Source organism: Diabrotica virgifera, chromosome 2 (genome assembly GCF_917563875.1).
Source record: "Diabrotica virgifera virgifera chromosome 2, PGI_DIABVI_V3a".
Taxonomy (NCBI): domain Eukaryota; kingdom Metazoa; phylum Arthropoda; class Insecta; order Coleoptera; family Chrysomelidae; genus Diabrotica; species Diabrotica virgifera.
Window position 1 is genome coordinate 261,496,729 of NC_065444.1, and position 24,612 is coordinate 261,521,340.

General features: G+C 34.2%; 1 protein-coding gene across 6 annotated transcripts in view; it reads right to left on the minus strand.

Annotated features, from left to right (window-relative positions):
- Positions 1-24,612, minus strand: part of LOC126880604 (uncharacterized) — a 605,043-nt gene that overhangs the window by 9,491 nt on the left and 570,940 nt on the right. For all 6 annotated transcript variants that reach the window (XM_050644584.1, XM_050644586.1, XM_050644585.1 and 3 more), the window contains 4 exons: positions 23,727-24,106; positions 17,359-17,831; positions 13,458-13,760; positions 9,062-9,218 (listed from right to left, as the gene is read on the minus strand). In XM_050644584.1, coding sequence (XP_050500541.1) covers positions 9,062-9,218; positions 13,458-13,760; positions 17,359-17,831; positions 23,727-24,106 — 1,313 coding nt within the window. The remainder of the gene's footprint in view (positions 1-9,061; positions 9,219-13,457; positions 13,761-17,358; positions 17,832-23,726; positions 24,107-24,612) is intronic.

A 24,612-nucleotide genomic window follows, 5' to 3' on the forward strand; every position in this document is an offset into this window, starting at 1 on the left:
TTTAAACAAATTCACGAAAATAATTTTTTCATTTCGAACAATCTTTATTTCGATAATTTGGGTCATTTTGAGCAAAAAAGGGCTCTTGTCATTTTTCTCTAAAATTCATTGTTGTCGAGTTATATGCGATTAAAAAATTGAAAAATGCGAAAATGGCTATTTTCGTGGCTTAATAACTCGATTAAAAATTATTACTATAAAATTCAATAAGTAACCAAATTAAGTTTCAACCAGCTTCTTTAAGGTCCTGAAGAGATTTTTGTCATTATTTTGTTACAAAGCTGTTATTTTTAATTATTAACAATTAGCGCTATATTCCAGGATGTATCGTTGCCCCCGTTAGTGAAATTATTCCGTTTCGATTTTTTTGCACAAACTTACTCAAAAAGAGGTTCTTATAACATATCCACAGGGTTCCGGGCGGTGCCGTGGTCGAAAAATTGTTTAAACAACTTTTTTAAACAAATTCACAAAAATAATTTTTTTATTTCGAACAATTTTTTTTAAGATAATTCGGGACATTCTGAACAAAAAAGGTCTCTTGTGATTTTTCTGTATAATTGATTGTTGTCGAGTTATACGTGATTTAAAATTTGACAAATGTGAAAATGGCCATACAACTCGACAACAATCAATTTTAGAGAAAAATCACAAGAGATCTTTTTTGCTCAGAATAATCCAAGTTATCTAAAAAAAATCGTTCGCAATGAAAAAATTATTTTTGTGAATTTGTTTAAAAGAAATTGTTTAAACAATTTTTTGACCACGACACCGCCCGGCACCCTGTTGATGTGTTATAAGGACCTCTTTTTGAGTAAGTTTGTGCAAAAAAATCTAATCGAAATAGTTTCGCTAACGGGGGCGACGATACAGTTGGACTATAGCGCTAATTGTTAATAATTAAAAATAGCAGCTTTGTAATAAAATAATGACAAAAATATCTTCAGGACCTTGAAGAAGGGGTTTGAAACTTGATTTGGTCACTTTTTGAATTTCATAATAATAATTTTTAATAGAGTTATTAAGACTTGAAAATGGCCATTTTCGCATTTTTCAAATTTTTATCGCGTTAAATGGCCATTTTCGCATTTTTCAAATTTTTAATCGCATATAACTCGACAACAATCAATTTTAGAGAAAAATGACAAGATACCTTTTTTGCTCAGAATGACCCAAGTAATCTGAAAAAATATTAATCGAAATGAAAAAATTATTTTTGTGAATTTGTTAAAAAAAAAATGTTTAAACAATTTTTCGACCACGGCACCGCCCGGCACCCTGTGGATATGTTATAAGGACCTCTTTTTGAGTAAGTTTGTGCAAAAAAATCGAATCGGAATAATTTCGCTAGCGGGGGCGACGATAGTGCCCAGTCTAAATCAAAGATTGAAAGACGGAGACTGGGAAGATCGAGAAAATGGATACCCTGGCTGACGGAAGGGAAACGTCATTAGCTGTAGACAACCCTTCTATTCTTCCTGTTATGTTATGGTTCCTAAACGTGGACGTTTACAAAAGCAAACATGGACAAAATCATAAAAATGCAAAGAGCAACGGAAAGAGAAATGTTGAACATAAGACTAATGGATATAAAGAGAAACGAGTGGATAAGATACAAACAAAAGTTAGAGATGTTAGACAAGAAGTTGTAAGATTTAAATGGAGATTTGCCGGACACAATACTTATAAGACAAAAAGAAGACAGATGGAACAAAATTCTTATAAATTTAAGACCGTGGGAATATAAACGAACTAGGCCCTAAATGAGATGGGCAGATGATATCAAGAAGCACGTGGGCTCTAGGTGGACAACTGTAGCGACAGACAGAAAAAAATAGAGAAGAACTGGAGATGCCTATGTCCAAGGATGGACCGAAGAAGGCTAATTCGATAGATAGTGATAGTCCTTTGTCCAATGTGTATTATTTGTATTAGTTTTAAGTAAATACCTACGACATTCCGGGAGATGCTGGATAGCTTCCATCTTGACGAAATGCTCCTGAAGATGCTCTGAGAACGAAAGTACTTGGGCAAGATTGAATAAATCTGCCTTTTATTTGTAAAATTCATATAATATATGAATATTATTCGAGTATTCAACAGTATCTTATTCTAAAGAAAATGTCTGCTATTACGAAAATGTTAATGCAAACGCTAGAATGTAAAAAAAATCAGTAAACAAACTTAAATCATATTTGAAATATATAATGAACTTTAAAATAAAATGTATTAAGTAAAGGAAGATCTATATAGATTATAACTAAAACTAAAAGAAGGTAGACAGAGACAGATAATGATAGAGAGAAAAGAAAGAAAAATGACCAATTGCAATAATATGTAATGAACGGACGTACTTCAGTAAAATGTTTGGGATTGTAGTGTTTTATTGGTCATTGTTAAAAAATCGGATGCTGGGCATGCAGTTAGTAAGCCAAAAAGAAAGTTAATAAATTGCATAAAACTTTCAATGTATTATTTTAAAAAATCTATATCAACCTAGAAAGATAACGAACAATTAGATACAAACATAAAAATAACGTTACAATAATATAACTTATGAAATGCTGTATTTTATATTAGGAAACGAATTAGCTTAGAAGCGCACATGTCGTTTTCCTAGACGGCAACTGATTTCAGTATTTTTCACATGTTTTATTAGGGCCAACGAGTTCTATTATCGAATCAGATGTCATGTATTTTGTTTTTCAGGATTTTAAACTATTGCAATAAATGTCGCTCAACTTGCTGATATCTGTCTTATAATTGACTTTTTATTTTTGTTGATATGGTACATTTCGAGAAATAACCTTTTTTCATAGTTGTTTTTGATATCTAAGTTCTTGATATCTGATAAATTTAAAGTATGGCCTGTTGTATTGGAATGGTGTATTACTACACAAGAATTTTTCTATCTTTTGCAATCACTTTTGTGCTGTGTTATTCTTTGTTTTAACCTCTGAGATGTTTGCCCTAAATACTGCTCATTATATTCGAGACAAGAAAGTTGATAAATGAGATGATTCTGGTTTAGAAGCGGTGTCTGGTCTGTAAGCTTCGGGATAGTCCTGTCGCCAGGGGGGGTACAACGGCCTCGTTAATTCAGATGGACTTACTCAAGTTTTTTTTATGTATTTTGACCCGTAGAACACGAATTTTTTGGGTAACAGTTGATCCGGATGTCGATAAGATTGTTATAGACCAAGAACTTGAGGAATCAAATAACAGCGATTTTTGGCAAAACAAAACAATATTTTGTATTTTTTGGGCCATTTTAAGTAAAAAATATTTCTACAAGTTTTTTCGTAGGATGCACAGTTTTCGAGATAAACGCGGTTGAACTTTAAAAAAATCGAAAAATTGCAATTTTTGAACCCGAATAACTTTTGATTAAAAAATAAAATAGCAAGTCTGCTTACCGCATTTGAAAGTTTAAGTCAAATTATATCGGTTTTGATTATTTGCATTGGTAAAAATTTATTTTTTTATTGTTTAACAAAGCTATAAACACGTAGGGTTTCCCGTGCTTTTACATGCGTTTTAACGCATGTAACGTAGAAATAGTCTTGATTGCACTAGTACCTATTCTACCTACTCGTTCGATTTTAAATGAGAAATCATAGAAACATCACTCACGCACTAGTTGTTTGTAGCTTTGTTTAACAATAACACAATAAATTTTTAGCAATGCAAATAATCAAAACCGACATAATTTGACTTGAACTTTCAAAGGCGCTAAGCAGAATTGCTATTTTATTTTTTAATCAAAAGTTATTCGGGTTTAAAAATTGCAGTTTTTCGATTTTTTGAAAGTTCAACCGCGTTTATCTCGAAAACTGTGCATCTTACTAAAAAACTTGTAGAAATATTTTTTGCTTAAAATGACCCAAAAAATACAAAATATTGTTTTGTTTTGCCAAAAATCGCTGTTATTTGATTCCTCAAGTTCTTGGTCTATAACAATCTTATCGACATCCGGATCAACTGTTACCCAAAAAATTCGTGTTCTACGGGTCAAAATACATAAAAAAAACTTGGGTAAGTCCATCTGAATTAACGAGGCCGTTGTACCCCCCCTGGCGACAGGACTAGGAATATTAGTTGTAATTGCACATGCTGTTATATTTAGAGTCAGTTAGTTTCTGATATCAATCCAAAATGATCTTGTTCTCTGATGTTCTTATCATCTTAATGTCTACAAAGGCACACTTTGTTCTTGCTCAACCTTAACAATAAATTGTAGGTGTTTGTGAAATCCATTGAAGATGTCCAGTGTAGTTTGAATACTGTTCTCTGGGATCGCACTTATCACATCATCTACATATTTGTATATGAACGGTAACTTGAACGGAATCTCTCTTCAATCCTGACCCCCCGGAGGGAGTGTAGTGGTCGACGTGATGTCGTGTATTGTCCGTCTCCAAAGATCTCTGTCTCTGGTCATTTCTTTTAACTCATGCATAGGTCTTTTGCATATTCCTGTAATCTGATCGATCCATCTTGTTGGGGATCTTCCTCGTGATCTTCGGCCTTCCACCTTTCCTTGTATAATGAGTCTTTCCATGTTTTCTGTGTTGGCTCTCATAACATGTCCAAAGTATTTTAATTGTTGGAGATGGCTAACTTTTAGCTCTCTTAAAATCGAATTATTTGTTCTATGGTCGGTCCAAGGAATTCGTAGCATTCGTCTCCAACAGAACATTTCAGTGGCGTCTATCTTTCTTCTTTCCGAATTTCTCAGGGTCCAAGATTCACATCCGTAAGTCAGTATTGGGAATATTAAGCAGTTGATCAACCTCACCTTTAACGCTCTTGAAATTTGACAGTCCTTCCATATTGTGGTCATTTTTGCTGTGGCGACTTTTGCTAGATCACATCTACGTTTTATTTCTTCCTGTAGTGACCCTGTGTTTGTGATTAATGATCCCAGATATAAGTATGAGCTCACAACCTCAAACCGATCAATTGTGGTTATATGTGGATGATTATTATGTAGTCTATCCACTATCATGATCTTTGTCTTTGATATGTTTAATTGCAAACCAAATATTTGACTTTCGTTTTCAACCAGTCGTATAAGATCAATCAGCTCAGCAATGGAATAGATGATCTAAAACTACGTTGGCTAGAATGGGGCTGATCTGAGAGCCCACGGGAGTGCCAAAGATTTGTGAGTAAACAGTCCCACCAAAAAAAAGTACATATTAGACAAAATGAAGTCAAGAGTAGGTAATAAGTATGAACTTTATTGAATATTGAAAGTTTTACGCAAAGTATCGTTTTTTTTTAGATAAATCTTACACTTTGTTGTTCTTATCCCGTTTGGTCATTAAGTATGTTATTTAAAAATGTGTGCAGATAAAACATTAGTTTAAAAGGTAATACAATAAACTGAAACCTGTTAATAGCAAAATGTTGGGTATTATTTTATTTATAAAAGATTTTATAAATTGTTAATATATAGATCAGCAAACAGTTTGTAAAAGAGAACAATACTTCATAGTTATTACAAAATTATTGTATTATTGAATTAGGTACTATAGTAGATCATAATTAACCTTATCGTAACGACAATGGCATATTTGAGCCTTGTTATATGCCATATTTAATGGGAATAAATCAGAATGTTAATTGAAAATACGTTGGGCGTTTTGCACTACATGATCTGCAGACATTAAGGACCAGCGAATGGTATTCTATACTTTCCTTGCTATCTGATCAAACACTAATGCGAATAAATAAGGTCTAAGCACCGAGTTCTAACACTAGTTGATACTCCTAATACGTGCCTCTCACAGTACCACATACTCACTCGCAATTTACTTCTTATTTAGTGCAACTACAGAATCTCTCGAGGAACTCAATCATACGCTATCTCAAGATCAATGAATACCATGTTGTTGATCTGCCTTGCAGAAAACCAAACTGATTATCGGATATTTCAGTTTCTTCACGTATTCGTCAATCAATTACTCTATCCCATATTTTCATGCTGTGAATAAAGGCACGATTCCGACAACGACTGCAGACGGCAACTGCAGGCGGCAGTTGAGAGTTGTCACCATGACGACGTCATTACTTTACACTATTAATTTGAATATTTATTAGCAACTTACGTTCTGCCGGACAGCAGTTGCTAATAATTATACAAATTAATAGTGCAAAGTAATGACGTCGTCATGGTGACAACTCTAACTGCCGCCTGCAGTTGCCGTTTGCCGTCTGCAGTCGTTGTCGGAATCGTACCTTAAGTGATTTCATGGACCTGTAGTCTAAGCAATGTTGTAAGTATACAACTAGGTATACAACTAGGTACTCTTTCTCCATTCGTTCCACTAGCATAATTCACAACAGTAAGGTCCGGTTTCACCAACAACAAATAAATCAATGAATAAATATTCGTCGAATAAAATTTATTAGACGGTTACAATTATATTTTGTTTCAATATAATTTTGATAATTTAAAGTTAAACTCGTGAATTTACTTTCTTCTAAATATTTACAGCCAGATTAACATAGTTACAGATAATACTACTCGAAGAGTAAGTATTTTTTTGATAAATAAATAAAATAAATCTTATTTGACGTTAGTAAAATGGAGAAATGTCAGTTTAATGGTCGAATAACTTTAATCATAAAATAAACTACTATTTGTCATTGGTGAAACCGGCCCTAAGTCTTAAAAATTTTAACCAAACTGAAGATTTCTCTATAAAAAAGGAAGTAAGGCAAGGTTGTATACTTTCTCCAACGGTGTTTAACTTATACGTAGAAAAAGTATTTGCAGAAGCAGTGGCAGACTTCCATCCTTAAGAAAATCTTCAATGTCTTTTAAATGATCTAAGTCTTAAAAGTGAAGCTTTGGGTTTGAAAATAAATATCAAATAGACAAAAACAATGAATATTGGTAGAAATAATTACTCAAATGCAAATATATATGTAGCTGGAGAAGAAATTGAGCAAGTCAGGCATTTTGAACATGGACCTGGATTGTCTGCTTTTAAACAATAGTCGAGCCCGAGATTGAAATTAAAAGCAGAGTAGAATAAGCCAGAAATATTTTTTGAAACTTCGTAAATTTCTGACTGATTGCAAGTTGGATTTCAAGATCATCGCAAGGGGCAGAGTAAACTATACAAGTAATAGTTTAATTAACTGTTTTCTGATCTATACATTAGCCCGATCAGGGAACGCAAAATTTTACGAAAACCTCCAAAAAAATAAAGGAAGGATGAAAATTTGAGAATAGGTAGTTGAAATTATCTATTATTATATAAGAAAAAGTTTACAATTCTACATCCCCTCCATTTTACAAAAATTGGAAAATACGGGGTGAAATTTTTTTTTCTCGGGGGTGAAAAAATATACGCTCAAAATAAGTTCTGAATTGGATAAAATGACTAATTCTAAGTAACTTTTGTTCTATAGAGTTTTTTTACTAAGTCAATATTTTCCAGTTATTTGCGAGTGAATGTGTTCATTTTTAACCAAAAAAAAAAAAAATGTTTTTGGACGGTTTTTCGGAGATAACTCAAAAAGTAAGTATTTTAGCGAAAAAAGTATTCTTAGTAAAAATATAGCTTACAAAAAATGGTGTCTGCGTGAGGTCTACAGACCCAGTAGAAGCAGAGTTGCAGCTAATGAAATGTAGGTTCTTCTTCGACAAATTCCAAATCGAATATTTCAATGTGAAATAGCCAAAAAACGGAGCACTTTCCGGGGAAAATTCATTACAACTTTTTTAAAGTGTTTAAAAAAAGGTTTATTTTTGGTTTTTAAAAAAACTCTTAACATTAAAAATAAGTGAGTTACGCTCACAATATTGTTGGTCCCTTTTATTTTTTGGTAAAAAAATGGCGAAAATCACCCCTTAATTAGCTTCTTAAATAAAATTAATCGTTACCGCTTTACAAGTTACTTTACTTATGTATTGTTTATATTATCTATAAGTTTCATTGGTTCAAAGTGCTCAGTTTTGAAAAAAAATTCGGTTCAAAATAAAACATTTTTTTAATTTTGAAAAAAATCGTAATTGTTTATGGAAAGAACTTAAAAACAATTAGGAATACCAAAAATCTCATAGAGTAATAAAATGATCGTTTTGCTTTTCTGAATATTTTTGATTTTTTGTTTTCTTGTTAGACAAAAATTGGGTATGCTATGGCTGTTCAAAATTTGCCTAAACTCGTGATTAGTTACTCGTTCAAGCCATTTTAACTACATCTTTTTCAAAACGAAGCACTTTGAACCGATGAAACTTACAGATCATATAAATAATACATAGACAAAGTAACTTGTGAAGTGGTAATGTTAAAATTTATATGTGATGCTAATTAGGGGGTGATTTTCGCGATTTTTTTACCAAAAAATAAAAGGGACCAACAATATTTTGAGCGTAATTCACTTATTTTTAATATTACAAGTTTTTTTAAAAAACAAAAATAAACCTTTTTTTAAACAATTTAAAAAAGTTAAAATGAATTTTCCCCTAAAAGTGCTCCGCTTTTGGGTTATTTCACATTGAAATATTCGATTTGGAATTTGACGAAGAAGAACCTACTTTTCATTAGCTGCAACTCTGCTTCTACTGGGTCTACAGACCTCATGTATACACCATTTTTTTCAATTTTTGATGGGCTATATTTTTGCTAAGAATATTTTTTTTGCTAAAATACTTACTTTTTGAGTTATCTACGAAAAACTGTCCAAAAACATGTTTTATTTTGTTAAACATGAACATATTCACTCGCAAATAACTCGAAAAGTATTGACTTAGTGAAAAAACTCTATAGAAGAAAAGTTGTTTAGAATTAGTCATTTTATCCAATTCCGGTCTTATTTTGAATGTATTTTTTTCATCTTCGAGAGGGGGTATTCCCCTCCATTTTTCTAAAATGGACGGGATGTAGAATTGTAAACTTTTTCTTATATAATAATAGACATTTCAACTACCTATTCCCAAATTTTCATCCTTCCTTTATTTTTTTTGGGGCAGATTGTTCTTTGATCGGGCTACATGAGAAAAACCGCTATTCAAAAACTCATTTTGTTTAAACCACTATACCTTTTTTCTGGCGATGATATTTGTGTATTCTATGAAGATGTCCATAATCCGGAGGGTCTTCCGTCGAATCACTAGCCACGCTACCTCCACACGAAGACGTCGGAGAAGAATCACTCGACACTGACGCCATCATCACGTCTAACAGATTGGCTCTTGCCTACAAAAGTACAAAAATATGAAAAGTCTTTGAATTATACGTTCATGAGTCATGAGTATGCATTAGTGATAGTTTTAGTAGTAATGATTAATTATTATCAAAATGTATATATAAATAAATTGGGTAAATACAAGGAGACATAGTGTCGAAAATAAACAGTATTTATCATATTTCTATATTTAATTTGTAAAGACAAGATCTTCGTATTTACTGACAAATGCTGGTTAAATAGTATATTATACAGTCATCATCATCATCACTGGCTTGACAACCCTTTCTGGGTCTTGGCCTGTTCCAGGATTCTTCTCCATTCTGATCTGTTTCGTGCTTATTTCTCCAGTTTTTTATTTTTAAGGTTATTATATCATTTTCTATTTGTTCTAAATATCTCAGCTTCGGTCTTCCTCTTGTTCTTTCTCCTACTGGCATCTGTTTGAATATTTTGTTTGGTATTTCGCCTTCTTCCATTCTTTCTACATGTCCCATCCAACGCAGCCGTCCTATTTTAATGAATGTTATGATATCCGGATCCTGGTATATTTTGTATAGTTCAAAGTTGTACCTTCTTCGCCAAATTCCGTTTTCTTTTGTGCCCTTATATATGTGTCGCAAGATTTTTCTTTCAAAGGTGGCTAGCAATGTTTCCTCTCTCCCAGTGAGTGTCCAGGTTTCTGAGCCGTATGTGAGTACCGGTCTTATTAAGGTTTTGTATTGATGTGATCTTGATTATTGATATGAGATAATATTCTTATATGTCATTTAATTTAATCAATGCATTAATAATAATCTAATTAATTTACCAGATCACATATCAATATGTTTTCAATCTCAGGGCTTTTTATAAAATTAATTACTTACTTACGTGGCTTCTAAGTATTTCTCAATGGTTCCTAATCGGGATAGGAAAGAAAAGAGTAAAATAATAACACATATGGGTTACAATTGTAATCAAAATATTGTTTATTTTATTTAAATGGCAATCACTGCTTAATATTTGCTATATCTTATTATTCTTAAACATAACATTTACACATGGGAATCTTATTTCCTTTTGGTTTCCAATTGAAAGTTTTTATTAACATTTAACTATTATGATTTATTAGCAACAATTCTATTTAAGTTTGATGAAGCTTTTCTGATATTATTGATTATGTTTCTTCAATTTTAAATGTGGTATTTAATACGAAAAACCCATACATTCATGTCCAAACAAATGAGACTGACCTTTTTCTGGTGAACTGAGAATGTCTTCACACAAGACCCGTTTCCTGCTATCCTTGGCTGCGATCAAAACCTCGTCCTGGCTTCCAGTAATGTTCTCCTTTGAAACTAGCTCGTATAGCTCTCGTTTCCTGCTTCTGTCGTGATGCTGTGTTCTACCTTTTTCGAAACTGCAATCAGCTACCGGGAACTCTTGGCTCAAAGAGGTTCTTTTACTCTCAACCTGGCCTACCTCTCGTTCCACGATAGATACTCCACACTCACGGAACTACACCGGCTTTCTCACTCTCCGTACACTACCGTCTACTACTGGACTTCACTTCTCGACAGCTCAAAACATTCTGATCTATCTTTTTCATTCATTCCCCTACTTTCTAAATATCCCTTCCAGATTCACAAATCAACCTTCCACCACCAACTCTCATTCGCAGTATTCCTCAAAAACCAATTTTTAATCTTTCTAAATATGCTTAATGGATTTCCAAAAAAAATAGTTAATTCCCATTCTAAAATTACTTTCTACTATTTACAAATTTTAATGACCTATTATCTACTTCAAATGAGTCTTATTTAGCATAGGCTAATGATCGAACCTTCCGCGAACAACGATAATGACCTATTATCGATTTCACTTGAGTTTTATTTAGCATAGGCTAATGATCGAACCTTCCGCGAACAACGATAATGGTACGCCATTCACTTTGTTTATTCTAAGCGCATTTTCCCGAGTTTCGTTTAATCACTTCTTAAAATTAAATATAACAATTTGTTGTATACAGGTTGTTCTAAATTTATATGAGAAAATATATGTGGTTGAGAAAATTGAAAATATTTTATATTAAATTGAATTTTGTTTATAATTATCAAAATTTAATTTTCATATCAAATAGAAATATAACAGTATATATGGCATTTTGTTTTTCTTGCGACGTTATCTGATCTTAGTTGCCGAATTAAGCCATCGTAACTTTTATCGGCAATAAATACTCGCCTCTTCAGTTCCTCCGCTACGTTATTATCAGACATGACCAGGGATCCCAAGCATGTAAAGTTTTTTACCCCCTCAATGTTGTATTCTCCTATTATTATATTTTGTGGCTGCCTTATTTCTGCGTTTTTACTTAACTGCATATATACAGGTATATGTATATGCATACCTGCATATATGCAGGTGTATTATACAGTATGCGGTAAAATAAACAGTACTGAAATGGGTATGGTTCAAACTTGTATGTGTCATGCGCCAAAACGTACTGCGTGGTTTCCGAACGTCCGTCGTTATAACGTTAAATTTTTTTTATCGTGTAGTGCTATTTTTGATCATAAGGAAAAGGTCGCGAATACGGTCCAAGCTTAAAATCAACAATGGTTTCAGCAGTTCGGGACAACTTGTCACACGGCCAGGGAGTGTCTGCGAATATTGCGCGATGATTTTAGGGATCGCCTCATTTCGGGTGATTTTCCATACCCATTGCTCTCAGCAGACCTAACGCCACATGATGCGTACATATGGGGAATACTGAAGGAGATAGACCGATCCACCGTCTGACAACGAAATTGCAGACTAGAATTAAAGATTTTTTCGTGCCAGAGGACATCTTTAACATTTGTTTTATCGGGAACGTCGTGGTGAATAATTTTTGCAGGGCTATATCATGTGTACTAAATATTCATTTCAGTACTTTTTATTTTGCCGCTTACTGTAGTAAATATAATTTCAGGTTCAATATTCAGTTTTTCCAGCACTGGCTGATTTGTGACTCTATCCCTCAAGGAGACTCTGAGAACGCACCTGAAGACCCACATTTCAAAGGTCATCTATCTTTTTAAAGAGTTTCTTATTTAGTGTCCAGCTTTCCACACCGTATATAAGTATGAAAAACACATAATACTTAACCATTCTAATTCTTAGAGTCATAGAAAGATACAGTGCTGTCAACAGTTTTTTTTTATTTTAATGAATCCAGCTCGTCCTTGTTCAATGGGTGAACGAATTTCTTCTGAAGGTTGGTTAGTTTCGTTGACAAGAGTTCTAAGATATTTGTAACTAGACACCCGCTCAATCACCTGTCCATTAAAAACTAACGGTTCACAATTATTGTTAACTTTTTTTGAAACGACCATCATTTTGGTTTTCCTGATATTGATATTGATATGTAAGCCGAGCGTCATACTAAGCATATATACTTTAAGAATGAGTCTCTGGAGGTCTCCCAAATTGTTGGTTATTGTAGCTGAACTTCATTTATCACTATTCCAGCTGACTTATCTTCCAATGCTTCACGGCAAATATATTCAGAGTACAAATTGAATAGCATTGGCAAGAGAATACATCTCTGTCGTACACCCTTCTAAATACTTATTTCTTTTGACAGGGAGACTCCTTTCATATAATCTTGCCATTTGACCCCAGTATAATCTTGATATTTGTTAGTAAACGTTATAAACAATTCTACATATTTTTTTTTCATTTTATGATTTTATTAAGAGGGCACCGCGCACATCTTATGGAAAACATAATGTCACTAAAATTCAATAAAATTTACATGAATAGATTCATCTCAAAATTACGATCATTGCGCCAACTCTGAAGTTTGCTTAATAACGGCGCAAATTAATATAAATACATCTAAAATCAAATGGGTTTGTACATAAGATAGAGAGAGAAAAAAAGATTTTATAATTCGATACCCCATAAATCTTCTGCGGGTATTCCTCTTATAGATAATAAATGACAACAGCTTAAGCTCTAATCGGCTTAGCTAACGCTGGGTTTAAGCTGTTTTAAATAACAACTAGACTAAGAGTATTATATTTATGAATGACATTTTTATGGATTTAAATGTGATTTCGATAAACTTTATTTACAATTTGCGCCGTTAATGAAATGATCGTAAATTCGAGACGAATCTATGCATGTAAATTTTATTGAATTTGAGTGACATTATATTTTCCATAAGGTGTGTGCGATGTCCTTTACTCCAAAATTATTAAATTATAATTTTCTGGATACTTTACCTTCGGATCAGCCAAGTCAATATCCTTTTCAACATGTACCCATCCCGTAGGTCTACACGCTTGATCCAGTTTACTGTTCGTTCCTTCGCTGTTCTCCTGGCTAACACTGACTTCATCTCCGCTCTTGATCATCCTGTTCAATTCGTCGATGACATCCTTAGAGGTCGCTCGTTCGTGAAAACTAACTGCTCGATGAGGTGGTCCTTCGATTATGTGGCTCAGAACGCCAGACGTGCTTTGAGGTAGTTTCTCCGACGTTACTATGTGCTGCGGCGAGTTGTTTTGCTGCACGTGCACTATTTTCTACAAAAAATTGGAATATTACTTAAATAAAAAAGAAATTTGGAGAAAATTTGACTGAAAAGATATTGTAAAGTCGAAATGAAGAAACAAGTACTTATAACCGAAAATTGTTTACTGTTTTTTGTAAAGATTTCGAAGAAGATGGAAGTGGTACACAGGTATATAGGAATGATGCTGTCGAAGAAAGAGGAAGAAGAAAAGCTAATGGGACGACAATAGCGACGACAGACGGATGAGAGCTGGCGGATGTATAGATGATAGTATAGATTACGGCGCGAACTGATGACGAGAGAGTAAGACGACTAAAAGAGAGTGAATTCGCTGTAGGCCACTGATATATGTGTTGTGCGAATGAGAATTTAAGCAAACGGATAGAATGGGCAGATTAATAAGAATCGAACAAAATAAGTGGACATCGAGACAATGAAATCTCCAAAGAGGACCCTTTTATCTCGAGGATCGGAGTGAATTGGTCTTGGACATCTCGAGGCATGGAAGGGTAGCGAGATCCGCGTAAGGTTAAATTGGTAGGTCAGATCCGGATTATGTTAGGAACCTAACACTACGAGGATATTTACTCTGGTATCTGCCTGCAGATTTACCACCTAGTGATGAAAATGGCAAGGCGAGGTTTGGTCATCCGTGTGCAGGCGGGACGCTCAAGTAGAATACCTTCAGAGATCCTCCTGCTTGTAGTAAAAGGCGACTAATTGAAGCAGCTGTCCGCTGACTATTAACGAGGTTCCAAATCTGCCCATGTGTGGAGAACCTGTGGAGGAGACCACTAGGAACAAACGGAAATGCATACGGCAGGCGGTGGAGGAAACTACTGAGAACAACCGAAATACATATACATCATTCTAATATACCGCCATCCCAACCACAAGGTGTAAAACCATTATGCTGAAGGGTGCATAGCCAAGGGATAACAAAGTGGGCTACAAGCGATGCCCAAGGGAGATGACGAACTCGATGGAAATATAGTCTTGGTGGAGTAAGGGTGCACTACACCACTGATCCGATCAGCACGACCCAACTCGTAGGAAGAAAGATGAGAAGGACAAAGAAAAATAATAATGACGAAAAAAGATAGAAAAAAAAAGAAATGAAACTCGAGGGGAGTAAACCAGGAGGAAAGAAGTGGAAGAAAAGAAAGAAATCGGAGCTCGAGAAAGTGCAAGCAAAATCAGCGGGAAGGATCGAGAAGGAAAGGAAGAGAATTCAGGAAACGAAAAGAGATGAGGAAAAAAAGAAAATAGAAGGAGAAACCGAGGAGACTTTAAGGACCGAAAACGTAAGAAAGGAAGAAGAAGGGGAAGCGAGCTGCTCGGGCAACCGAAGCCAAGCAGAGATCAAGAAACAGAAAATCGAGTAAGTTAGGAGGAAGAGGAACAGCTACTCCAGGACAAGTTGGAGCGCCTCCAGGACAGTGTGTGACACTCGAAGAGCTCATGAGGGAGGTGCTAAATTTAAGGCTATCATATCTGCTAGGTGTGCAAATCAATATGGAATCGATGCAAGCAAAGAAGACAGTGACAATGAGGGTTCAAGTAGACCTAGAAGACAATAAAAGAAGCCATTCAAAGAAGGTCGAAGAAAATTGTTAGGTTTGGTCAAATTAATTTGGATCATTATTAATATTAGCTCATGGTGCGAGTAGATAAGGTATCCTTGATGCGCGTTATATGTGTTTACAGAACGGTATTGTCGGCAGTTTTGTGGATGATTCCCTTGCACATACTGGTGACGAAAGAGATATAAATATTGTATGGGTGTAGAAATCGGGCTTATGCTGACTATTAGGACCGAGGAGAGAGACACATCAATCAGAATGTAACATGAGCAATGAGATGCAACAGATAGTCTGACCCAGAGGACTATCACCAATTCCGAATCTGAGAGGATGGATGGAGTGGGAGTATAGGCGTATAGATTACTATCTTACGCAGATTATTTCAGGCCACGGTTGATTTAGCAAATACTTTTACAGATTCAGAAAGGCTGACTATGCTGTGACGAACATGTCACACATAGTTGGTGTACGAGAGATGGGTAGACGAAAAATGTTCTGAGTTGGAGAGTGGATAACGTGCGAGACTGGAGTCTGTGGAAAGTATGGTGGAACATACAGTTAAAGATGTAAGATGGTGGACTAGAATCCACACGTTTCTACAATCGTAGGTACATAGTTAAATATGCTCTCCAACTCTCCAGCAGCTATTAGAACATGTGTTGACCCCATGGGTCCAACATAGCCTGGTAAGGCAAGATGTATGTTGAACTATCGAACCTATCGAACCAATGTGACCTGCATAGGCAGTATCAGTGTTGGTATTATAGGATCAATTATCAATAGGATCTATTCGTCAAATTATCGAAAAATCTCGAGAGTTTAACATAGAAACATATTTGTGCTTTGTTGACCACTGCAAGGCCTTCGATAACGTAAAATGGGATAAAATGTGGCATATACTTGGAGAAATGGGTACGCCAGAACATCTAATCTATCTATTACAAGCACTTTATGTAAATAACACCGCTAATGTAAGAGTTAATAATGTGGTTTCGAAAAACTTCAAATTAAAATCTGGAGTGCGGCAGGGATGTATAATATCCCCCATTCTATTCAATATATATATGCCCCATTATGCGTCAAGTTTTTGAGGAAAGGCAAGGTGGAGCAACGATAGGAGGAAGAAAAATAAAAAACCTACGTTATGCTGATGACACTGTTATATTGGCGTCTTCACCAGAAAAACTGGAAGAAATTATGAATAGGCTAAGAACGGTGAGTACAGAATACGGTTTGAAAATAAATATACAGAAAACCAAAGTAATGATCATCGATAGAATCAGAAACAACCAACCGGAGATAAGAGACTTGGCAGGTTACGAAGTGGTCAGACAATTTAATTACTTAGGCTCCGTCATTACTAACAGTGGAGGATGCGAAGACGAGATCCGTAGGCGCATCATAATGGCCAGACCGGCAACAGCCAAACTCACAAAAATATGGAAGAATACTGACATTACAAAAAACACAAAATTACGCCTTGTTCGAGCGTTAATATTTCCTATCGCCACCTACGCTTCAGAGACTTGGACCATCAAAAAAGCAGATTCAAAACGCATAATGGCATTTGAAATGTGGGTCTATCGGAGAATGTTGCGCATACCATGGACCGCACATCGCACAAATAATTCAATATTAGCCGAACTTAACATAAAAACTAGACTCAGCACAACTATCAACCAAAATATACTGAGATACTTTGGACATATAACTAGAAGAAGAGAAGGCATGAACGAATGATAGTTGAAGGCAACGTAGAGAGTAGAAGATCCAGAGGAAGATCTCCATTACGATGGTCAGACCAAATAAGGGGCATGACTGGTTACTCGTTCTCCGAAGCAAAACAACACGCACAGGAGAGAGAGGATTGGATAGAAATAGTCAAACGACTTACATGACGCCACTACATCCTTACGAAGGAGAACAGATAGAGAAGGACTATAGGATCAACGTGGTAGTGTACGTGTTAACCCATACAGTTATGTATAGAAAAAAAAAACAGATTGTAAAATAAACTATGCTCACCTTTTGTTTTGGTTTGTTGCTCTTATGTGGTATTTTGCTCTTTGGTATCTTCGTCTCCTTAACATTCTCCTTATTATTGTTATTAACGGCTATCACCCTCGCAGGACTAACTGGAATCCTGGACGCCGTCTTCCTTCGCGGTATCTTCGAAACTACCGTATCGGGCGTACTAACACTAGAAGTCAAAGATTCACTAGTACAATTATTCATAGAAATATCACTAATAGTCGTATCACTAGATTTCGTTAAGTCGCTAATTACACTATCACCTTTTTCTTTGTCCTTATCACTTTCCTGAAGCACGCAGCTTTGGTAATCGATGGAAGTTATTTCCACGCTGACACTGCTGCATATATCTACGGGGTGTTCGCTGATGTTGGAGCAGTTTTCGCTTTCTTGGTCGATGGGTGTTACTAAGCAGACCTCGCTTGCGTGCTTGATGTTTTCGTCGATGAATTCTTTATTTTCTTTTACTAAAATAAAGCAAATCGTTTATAGTGACGTATAATATTTGAGAAAACTGATTTGTCATCTTTACAATAAATAATTGACAGATTATTATTATGTAGATACTAAGTAGATAAAGGACTTTTCGTACTTCCGGGCCTAAAGTGACAACTTCACTCCCTTGTGACAGGTACTAAAGTGTCACATTTAATCCCTCCGGGATTAAATATTGACGAAACTCCCGGAACGATTAAATCACAAACAAACGAATTTAAGGGATATTTTATTGAAAAATATAATTAATTAGAATGGTAATTAACGTTAATATTCAAATTAATATTGTGACAGTTCGTCATATTGACCAGTCTTTCCTGGGTTAATGCAGCAGGTAACTGACGAGTAACAGATAGGTCCTTTTCATATTGAACTGGTGTTTGTTTCGAAGATCCTGCGGAAACAGGAAGCGAGAATGAGGACTGTGGCATAACTATAGTGGACGAATCGGCGACTTGACCAAATATTTTATCTGAAATTTTTTGTTTATTTTTAATAGACGATTCAATATATCCCTCGGCCACGTTGGAGGATTTCCATCCTCCATGTCTCTTCAGCACGTCTATTGTTGCTCCCGAATCAGCTAACAAAGACGCAGATGTGCGTCTAAAACAATGTCCCGTATAAGACGTCGCATTTTCTAATTTCAAGAAAGCTGCTATTTGCCGTGGAATTGTACCAAACATGTTTTTTCCTACTACTCGCGTAGTACATTCTTTGTTGATGTATTGAACAAAAAATTTTGAATGAGTTGTCCCTGTCTTTCGCAATGCCACATATTTCCGAAATATCGCCACAAAACTGATGGCACTGTTTTCTGAATTTTTGATCACAAAATTTCGGTCAATTTTATTTTTGGTGTTTCTAATCGCAATTAGGAAGGAATCGCCCAAATCTCTCACATCGTCGATTTCTAAATCAACCAACTCTTTTCCACGACAAGCTCCCGCAACGCCCAAAATAAGTGCAACCTACAAAAAAATTGATTTCTTAAAATTTCTGAATATAAACAAATTTCCAAATTTACCTTAAGCATTAAATATTTATCATCCGGAGCCTCCCGTAAGAACTGATCTACCTGCTCAGACGTGAGAATTCTTGACTTCTTTGGCTTAAATCCCTCATTTCTTCTCTTCAAAAAAGCTAATAATTTTGGAAATTTACTTATATCAATATCTTCTCTAATGTTAATAACCGATTTCAGCATTGAGTAATGTGCCCAGAGAGTTGAGGCACAAACCGCTTTTGATTTATCATCGAAGTAGACTAACAGCGCATTTTCAGTAGGTTGTCTCACATTTTTTAAGCGGCACCACTTTTTAAAAGCATCGTACTGCTGCTCGTATAGTTTTCTAGATTTCGGTGGTAACAATTCTTCATCTACTTCGGCTGCTCTTTTATCAATATCAGATACACCTTCTTCACTCATGATACCAATAATTATCAATAACAATGTTTCTTTACAATGACACTAGTAATGACAATGTTTCTAAATTATAACTGTCACAACGCAATGTTACTATGGTAACTTATTTTAAAGACAGTTTATTAAATGAGTTGAAGAGAGAAAAAACTGATTGAAATTATTGAAATAATTAATAAAATCATACCGGAAGTACGAAAAGTATCGTATATACCTTGCGACTGAAGTACATTTAATCCTTCAGGTAAATTATGGCCCTCCCTGCGGTCGGGCCATAAACTTTACCTTCAGGATTAAATGTACTACTTCAGTCCCGCGGTATATAATGTACTATTATCTACTAGTCATAAATTACCAAAATTCACAAAAATATTTAAAGCAAAACAGAAATTTATTATTAATGTAAATATAAACAAATCAGACTGATGACCACCTTCGAACTAATCGTCGACACAAAAACAAATAAACAAAATGTGATAAAACTATCATTTTTACTATAAAAAGAACGAACAAAATTGATGCGGTTTTTGAAAGATGAAAAACAATTAAAAAATTAATTTTAAACGTTTAATAAAAATCAAAACACTGTTAAAAAGAAAAAACAATGGGAAAAGTCTTATACAGGTTTTGAAGGTTTTAAAAGGTATATCCTTGAAGACTTACAGCTATATGTGCTTTTTTTAACACTAATAAAAAGTGAAAAGATATTTTTTGCCTATAAAACGTTTCTTATACATTTTAGAAAAAATTGTTCCAATTTTTGTAGGCAAAAAACCCTTATTTTGCAGTAATTTATCAATGTTAATAACTTTGTTTTAACTGTAATTGCCCAAATAGTGACTCTACAGGTATTTCGTAAATTGTAATCGATTCTTTGGGGCTTCAGTTTTAAGGTATGTTAAAAACTTCGTTATTATATTAAAGGACCCCGCAGAAACCTTATGGGAAATGGCTCTCTGTCAAATGCTCTTAAATTTTGGGTTCTGGTAGTCCTTGATGTGTAGAACTAAAGACTCAATGGGCGCGTAGCTCCAAAAAATTATGGTTCTAAAATATAAGGCTCTGAAGTTATAGGTACAGTGAGGACCTTTGAGTTGGAATAAATTCATTTTCTCGAGAATGGGCGACTCTGGAGATAAGTGACAAATCAGGTCGATTTTTATTTTTAAATTATAATTTTTTGGCATATATATCATACTAGTGAGGTCATCCATCTGGGCGTGATGACGCAATCGATGATTTTTTTAATGAGAATAGGGGTCGTGTGATAGTTCATTTGAAAGGTTATACAATTATCTATTCACTAATATAAACAATAATATAATTATTTATACAGGGTACCCAAATTTTTTTTTAAATTAAATTAATTGAGACAAAAAGAAGAATGTATATAATTTATTAAATTCGAAATACATTTTACTGCTGTCAGAAAACAGAAAAAAATGTTAATTTGAAAAATAAACATTGCTTTTCGCTTAAATTAAATGTTCAAACTGCTAAGAGGCAGGTGGGTGGCATCTTTAATATTGAATTTAAGCGAAAAACAATATTTATTTATCAAATAAACATTTTTTTTCTGTTTTCAGACAACAGTAAAATGTATTTCGAATTAAATAAATTATATACATTCTTCTTTTTGTCTCAATTAATTTAATTAAAAAAAATTTTGGGCACCCTGTATAAATAATTATGTTTATGTTTATATTAGTGAATAGAGAATTGAATAATAGGGGAGTGCAATTAGAACGAAAACATGCATTGTTTCGGAATAATTCAAACAAGCTTATATTTTTCTAAAATTTCTTTTGTTAGTTTATATACATGTTAAAGTAAAAAGTTCTACTCGCAGATTTGGCCGCTAATTGTTAATTAATTGTTTAAACAATAACAATTGTTTTGTATAAATAATTTTAAAAATATCGTTGAACTCATCATTTCACTTTGATCAAATATGTTTCTATTTTGTTTTGGTTATGCTGAATCCGAATATGGCATTACAATTTGAAAATTCTTATACAGAACCTCTTATACAATATGTTTGCGTAGCTAGGAACCACAGGGAAAACTTTTTTATTATCAATTTTTCGAAAAAAAGTTATTCTTCATAAAATACTCTGGATAGTCAAAAATCTAAAACTCAATTATTGCATATTATTAAATGTATTTTAGATAAGTTTTACAGAAAAAACTTTTGATCACTTTGTATAAACATTTTTTTAGCTGGTAATTTTCGGTTTTTGTATTACATTTTTGTTATCTTTCTTAATTTTCTCAAAAAGTAATAGTTTATTTCATTTCTAAAGTAAAATAATTTAGTGCATTTTAAAGACTACATCCTGAGCTTTAAAAAAACACCTATAAAACTGTAATAGATAGATCTGTTGAAAATTTAGTAATACCGTCTTAAAGTGGTGTTAATTCTGTAAAACTATGAAGTTTTCAAAAATAACATTTTTTGAGATGTCGTACCATTTGAATTAAATTTTTGAGATTTTTTTTTATTCAAACATCGTTTAGTAAGATGATTGAAAGGAAAGTTGTGCAAAATTGAGAGTTTTATAAGAAAAATTGTATTAGTTACACATTTTTAAATCATTTTTAAACAAAATTCATGTAAGTCTTACTTTCAGCCCACATCGTACTTATGCCTCTAAATAACTCTAAGATAGCTTAATTATTCTTCTTTCATGTTCAATTTGTAAAATTTGATCGATTAGTTAAAGAATTACATTAAAATAACTCAACCGTGCGCTTCGCCGTACGCTAGTTTACAGTGCGCCAATGTTTGTGAGAAGGGTGACTTTAGCGTTATAAATAAAAAATTATAGAAGCTACAGATTTAATTTTAGAAAAATCTTTATATAAGGTTTTTTTTTGTAAAATTTTCTGAATTTTTCAATGACCAAGTCAATTTTTTTCAAAAATTTATATTTTCGGAGTTATTTAAAAAAACATCTATTTTCGCAGTTCATTTGTTTAATAAAAAATGAAGCACCCACTTCTCGAGTAGAACTTTTTGATATGTTGTTTATTAAACATTTCTTAATGAAATTACAAAAAGTTCTACCTTGTTTGATTTTTTCCGAAGTGAAAATCTATATGCACTCCCCTAAACCTTTCAAATGAGCTATCACACGGCCCCTATTCTTATTTAAAAAAATCATCGATTGCGTCATCACGCCCAGATGGATGACGTCACTAGTATGATATATACCTATGCCAAAAAATTATAATTGAAAAATAAAAATCGACTTAATTCGTAATTTATCTCCACAGTCACCCATTCTCGAGAAAATGAATTTATTCCAACTCAAACGTCCTCACAGTACCTACCTACAACTTCAGAGGCTTAGGTATATCTTAAAACCATGATTTTTTTGGAGCTACGCGCCCATTGAGTCTTTTGTTCTACACATCAAGGACTACCAGAACCCAAAGTTTCAGAGCATTTGACAGAGAGCCATTTCCCATAAGGTTTCTGCTTGGTCCTTTGGTATTAAAAACAGTTTGAAAAGGGCTGACTTGGCGAAAGATTTAAAAAAGATGGCGAAAAACAAAATCTTAACAAAAAAGAACCTTCTATGAGCAATAGAAACCAAGGTACCATTTTTTTCCTTAAAAACATATTTCAATTGTTTATTTATAAAGAGCTAAAAATTGAACAGGTTATAAATGCCAAACGTTGTGATACATTTTATATATGGCATCTTTCGAGAAGAAATAAAAAGGTATAACTCGTTAAAGCAATGGTTTTAATAAAATGTTGCCTGTCCGAACTTCGTTTTTCTTTTGAGAATAGAACTTTCAATTGGAGTACGCTACAAAATTGCAATATCTTGGTTTCTGAGGGTCGAAGAAACTTGCTTTTTTTACATCGAAGGTTTTGAAGACACAGAACAAGGTTTATTCTGCAATAACGCAGCCACGAATCAATGGCAATAATCACAAGCATAATCAACAACATATAAAACTCTGGAGAATTACCAACAGAATGACTGAAGTCTAACTTCCAAAAAAAACCCGGAGCAACGAAATGCGAAGAATACTGTACGATAAGCCTCATCAGCCATTTCCTAAAATTGTTCCTAAAGAACAACAAAAAGCAGAAGATTGGAAGCATTTGAGCCCACCATCTGACTGATACTGACCACCATCAAATCTCGAGAGCTTCAAGACCTCGGACACATGCAAAATGAATCCAGATATGCCCTCCTACAAGGCATCCTGCGAGGAAAAATATTAGGTCCAGTAAGAAGAAGAACAACCAAAAAGAACCTAAAGAATCTCAAAACATGGTTCAATACAACATCTGTGCAGCTCTTTCACGCTGCTTCGGACAAGATAAAAACTGCCATGATGAAAGAATTCAAGAAATGGGATATTTGAAACATGCCATTTACAGTAATATAAATAATAAGAAACAAAAATTGTCAAATATACTTACTTAATCCACTGCACTTACTACTCTCCTCCTTTTCTTTCTCCTTCAAACAATACTCCTCGCACAACTGCTTCAAGGTGACATAGTTTTCGTTATCACTGGATTTTGATTCGCTCTTGGGTATGCTGTAATCGCTGTCGCTGTTTTTAATGTCGTCTAAATGTTGTGGTGGGGCTTCGATATTAAATTCTTTGGTCAACTCGTTTACCGAGCAAGGTCTCGTCGTAGGTTCTCTGGAATGGACGTATTTCTGTTGCTCAGCTATGAACGTCAGGACATTTTGTAAGGTAGCTTCCCGGTTATCGCCGTTTTCACTTAAGGCTCCTCCCAAGCTTCTGGACGAAGTCGAGGCCAGACTTTTAGTGCTCTCAAACTTCACTAACCTAAAATAAATTTATAGGTACAACTAATAGAAAAGGGCAGAGCCATTTTGATGCAGCAAATAACAGCAATGATTTATTAAAAATTTAGCGATATCAATTTAGAATTGACCTTTGTTGTTCTAATAACATGGTGGCTGTGGGGCACTGCTTGAAACTACCCGTTATCAACGACTACCCCGGGTTCGAAAGTAAATACAAGTCTCTTTATTAAAAAACCTCTTTTACCACGTTGAGCAGATGAGTTGTGAATTATTTAAAATTCTCTCATCTTAATTTCCTCGGCATCCTGTTTGATTTATAAATTTTGAAAGTCTCAGGAGGTGTAACCAAAGAAAGTATTCCACCTGTTGTCAATATGGTGGTATAGGAGCGATATTTTGTCGTTTTCTGTGCTACTTCGATTGAAAACTTACTTTGCAATTCGGAAAGGTCCAAAGTATGATACGTGGAAAAATCGGAGAGAAGAGGATATGGGACTACTGATGAGGGGGAAAAGACCTCCGAAA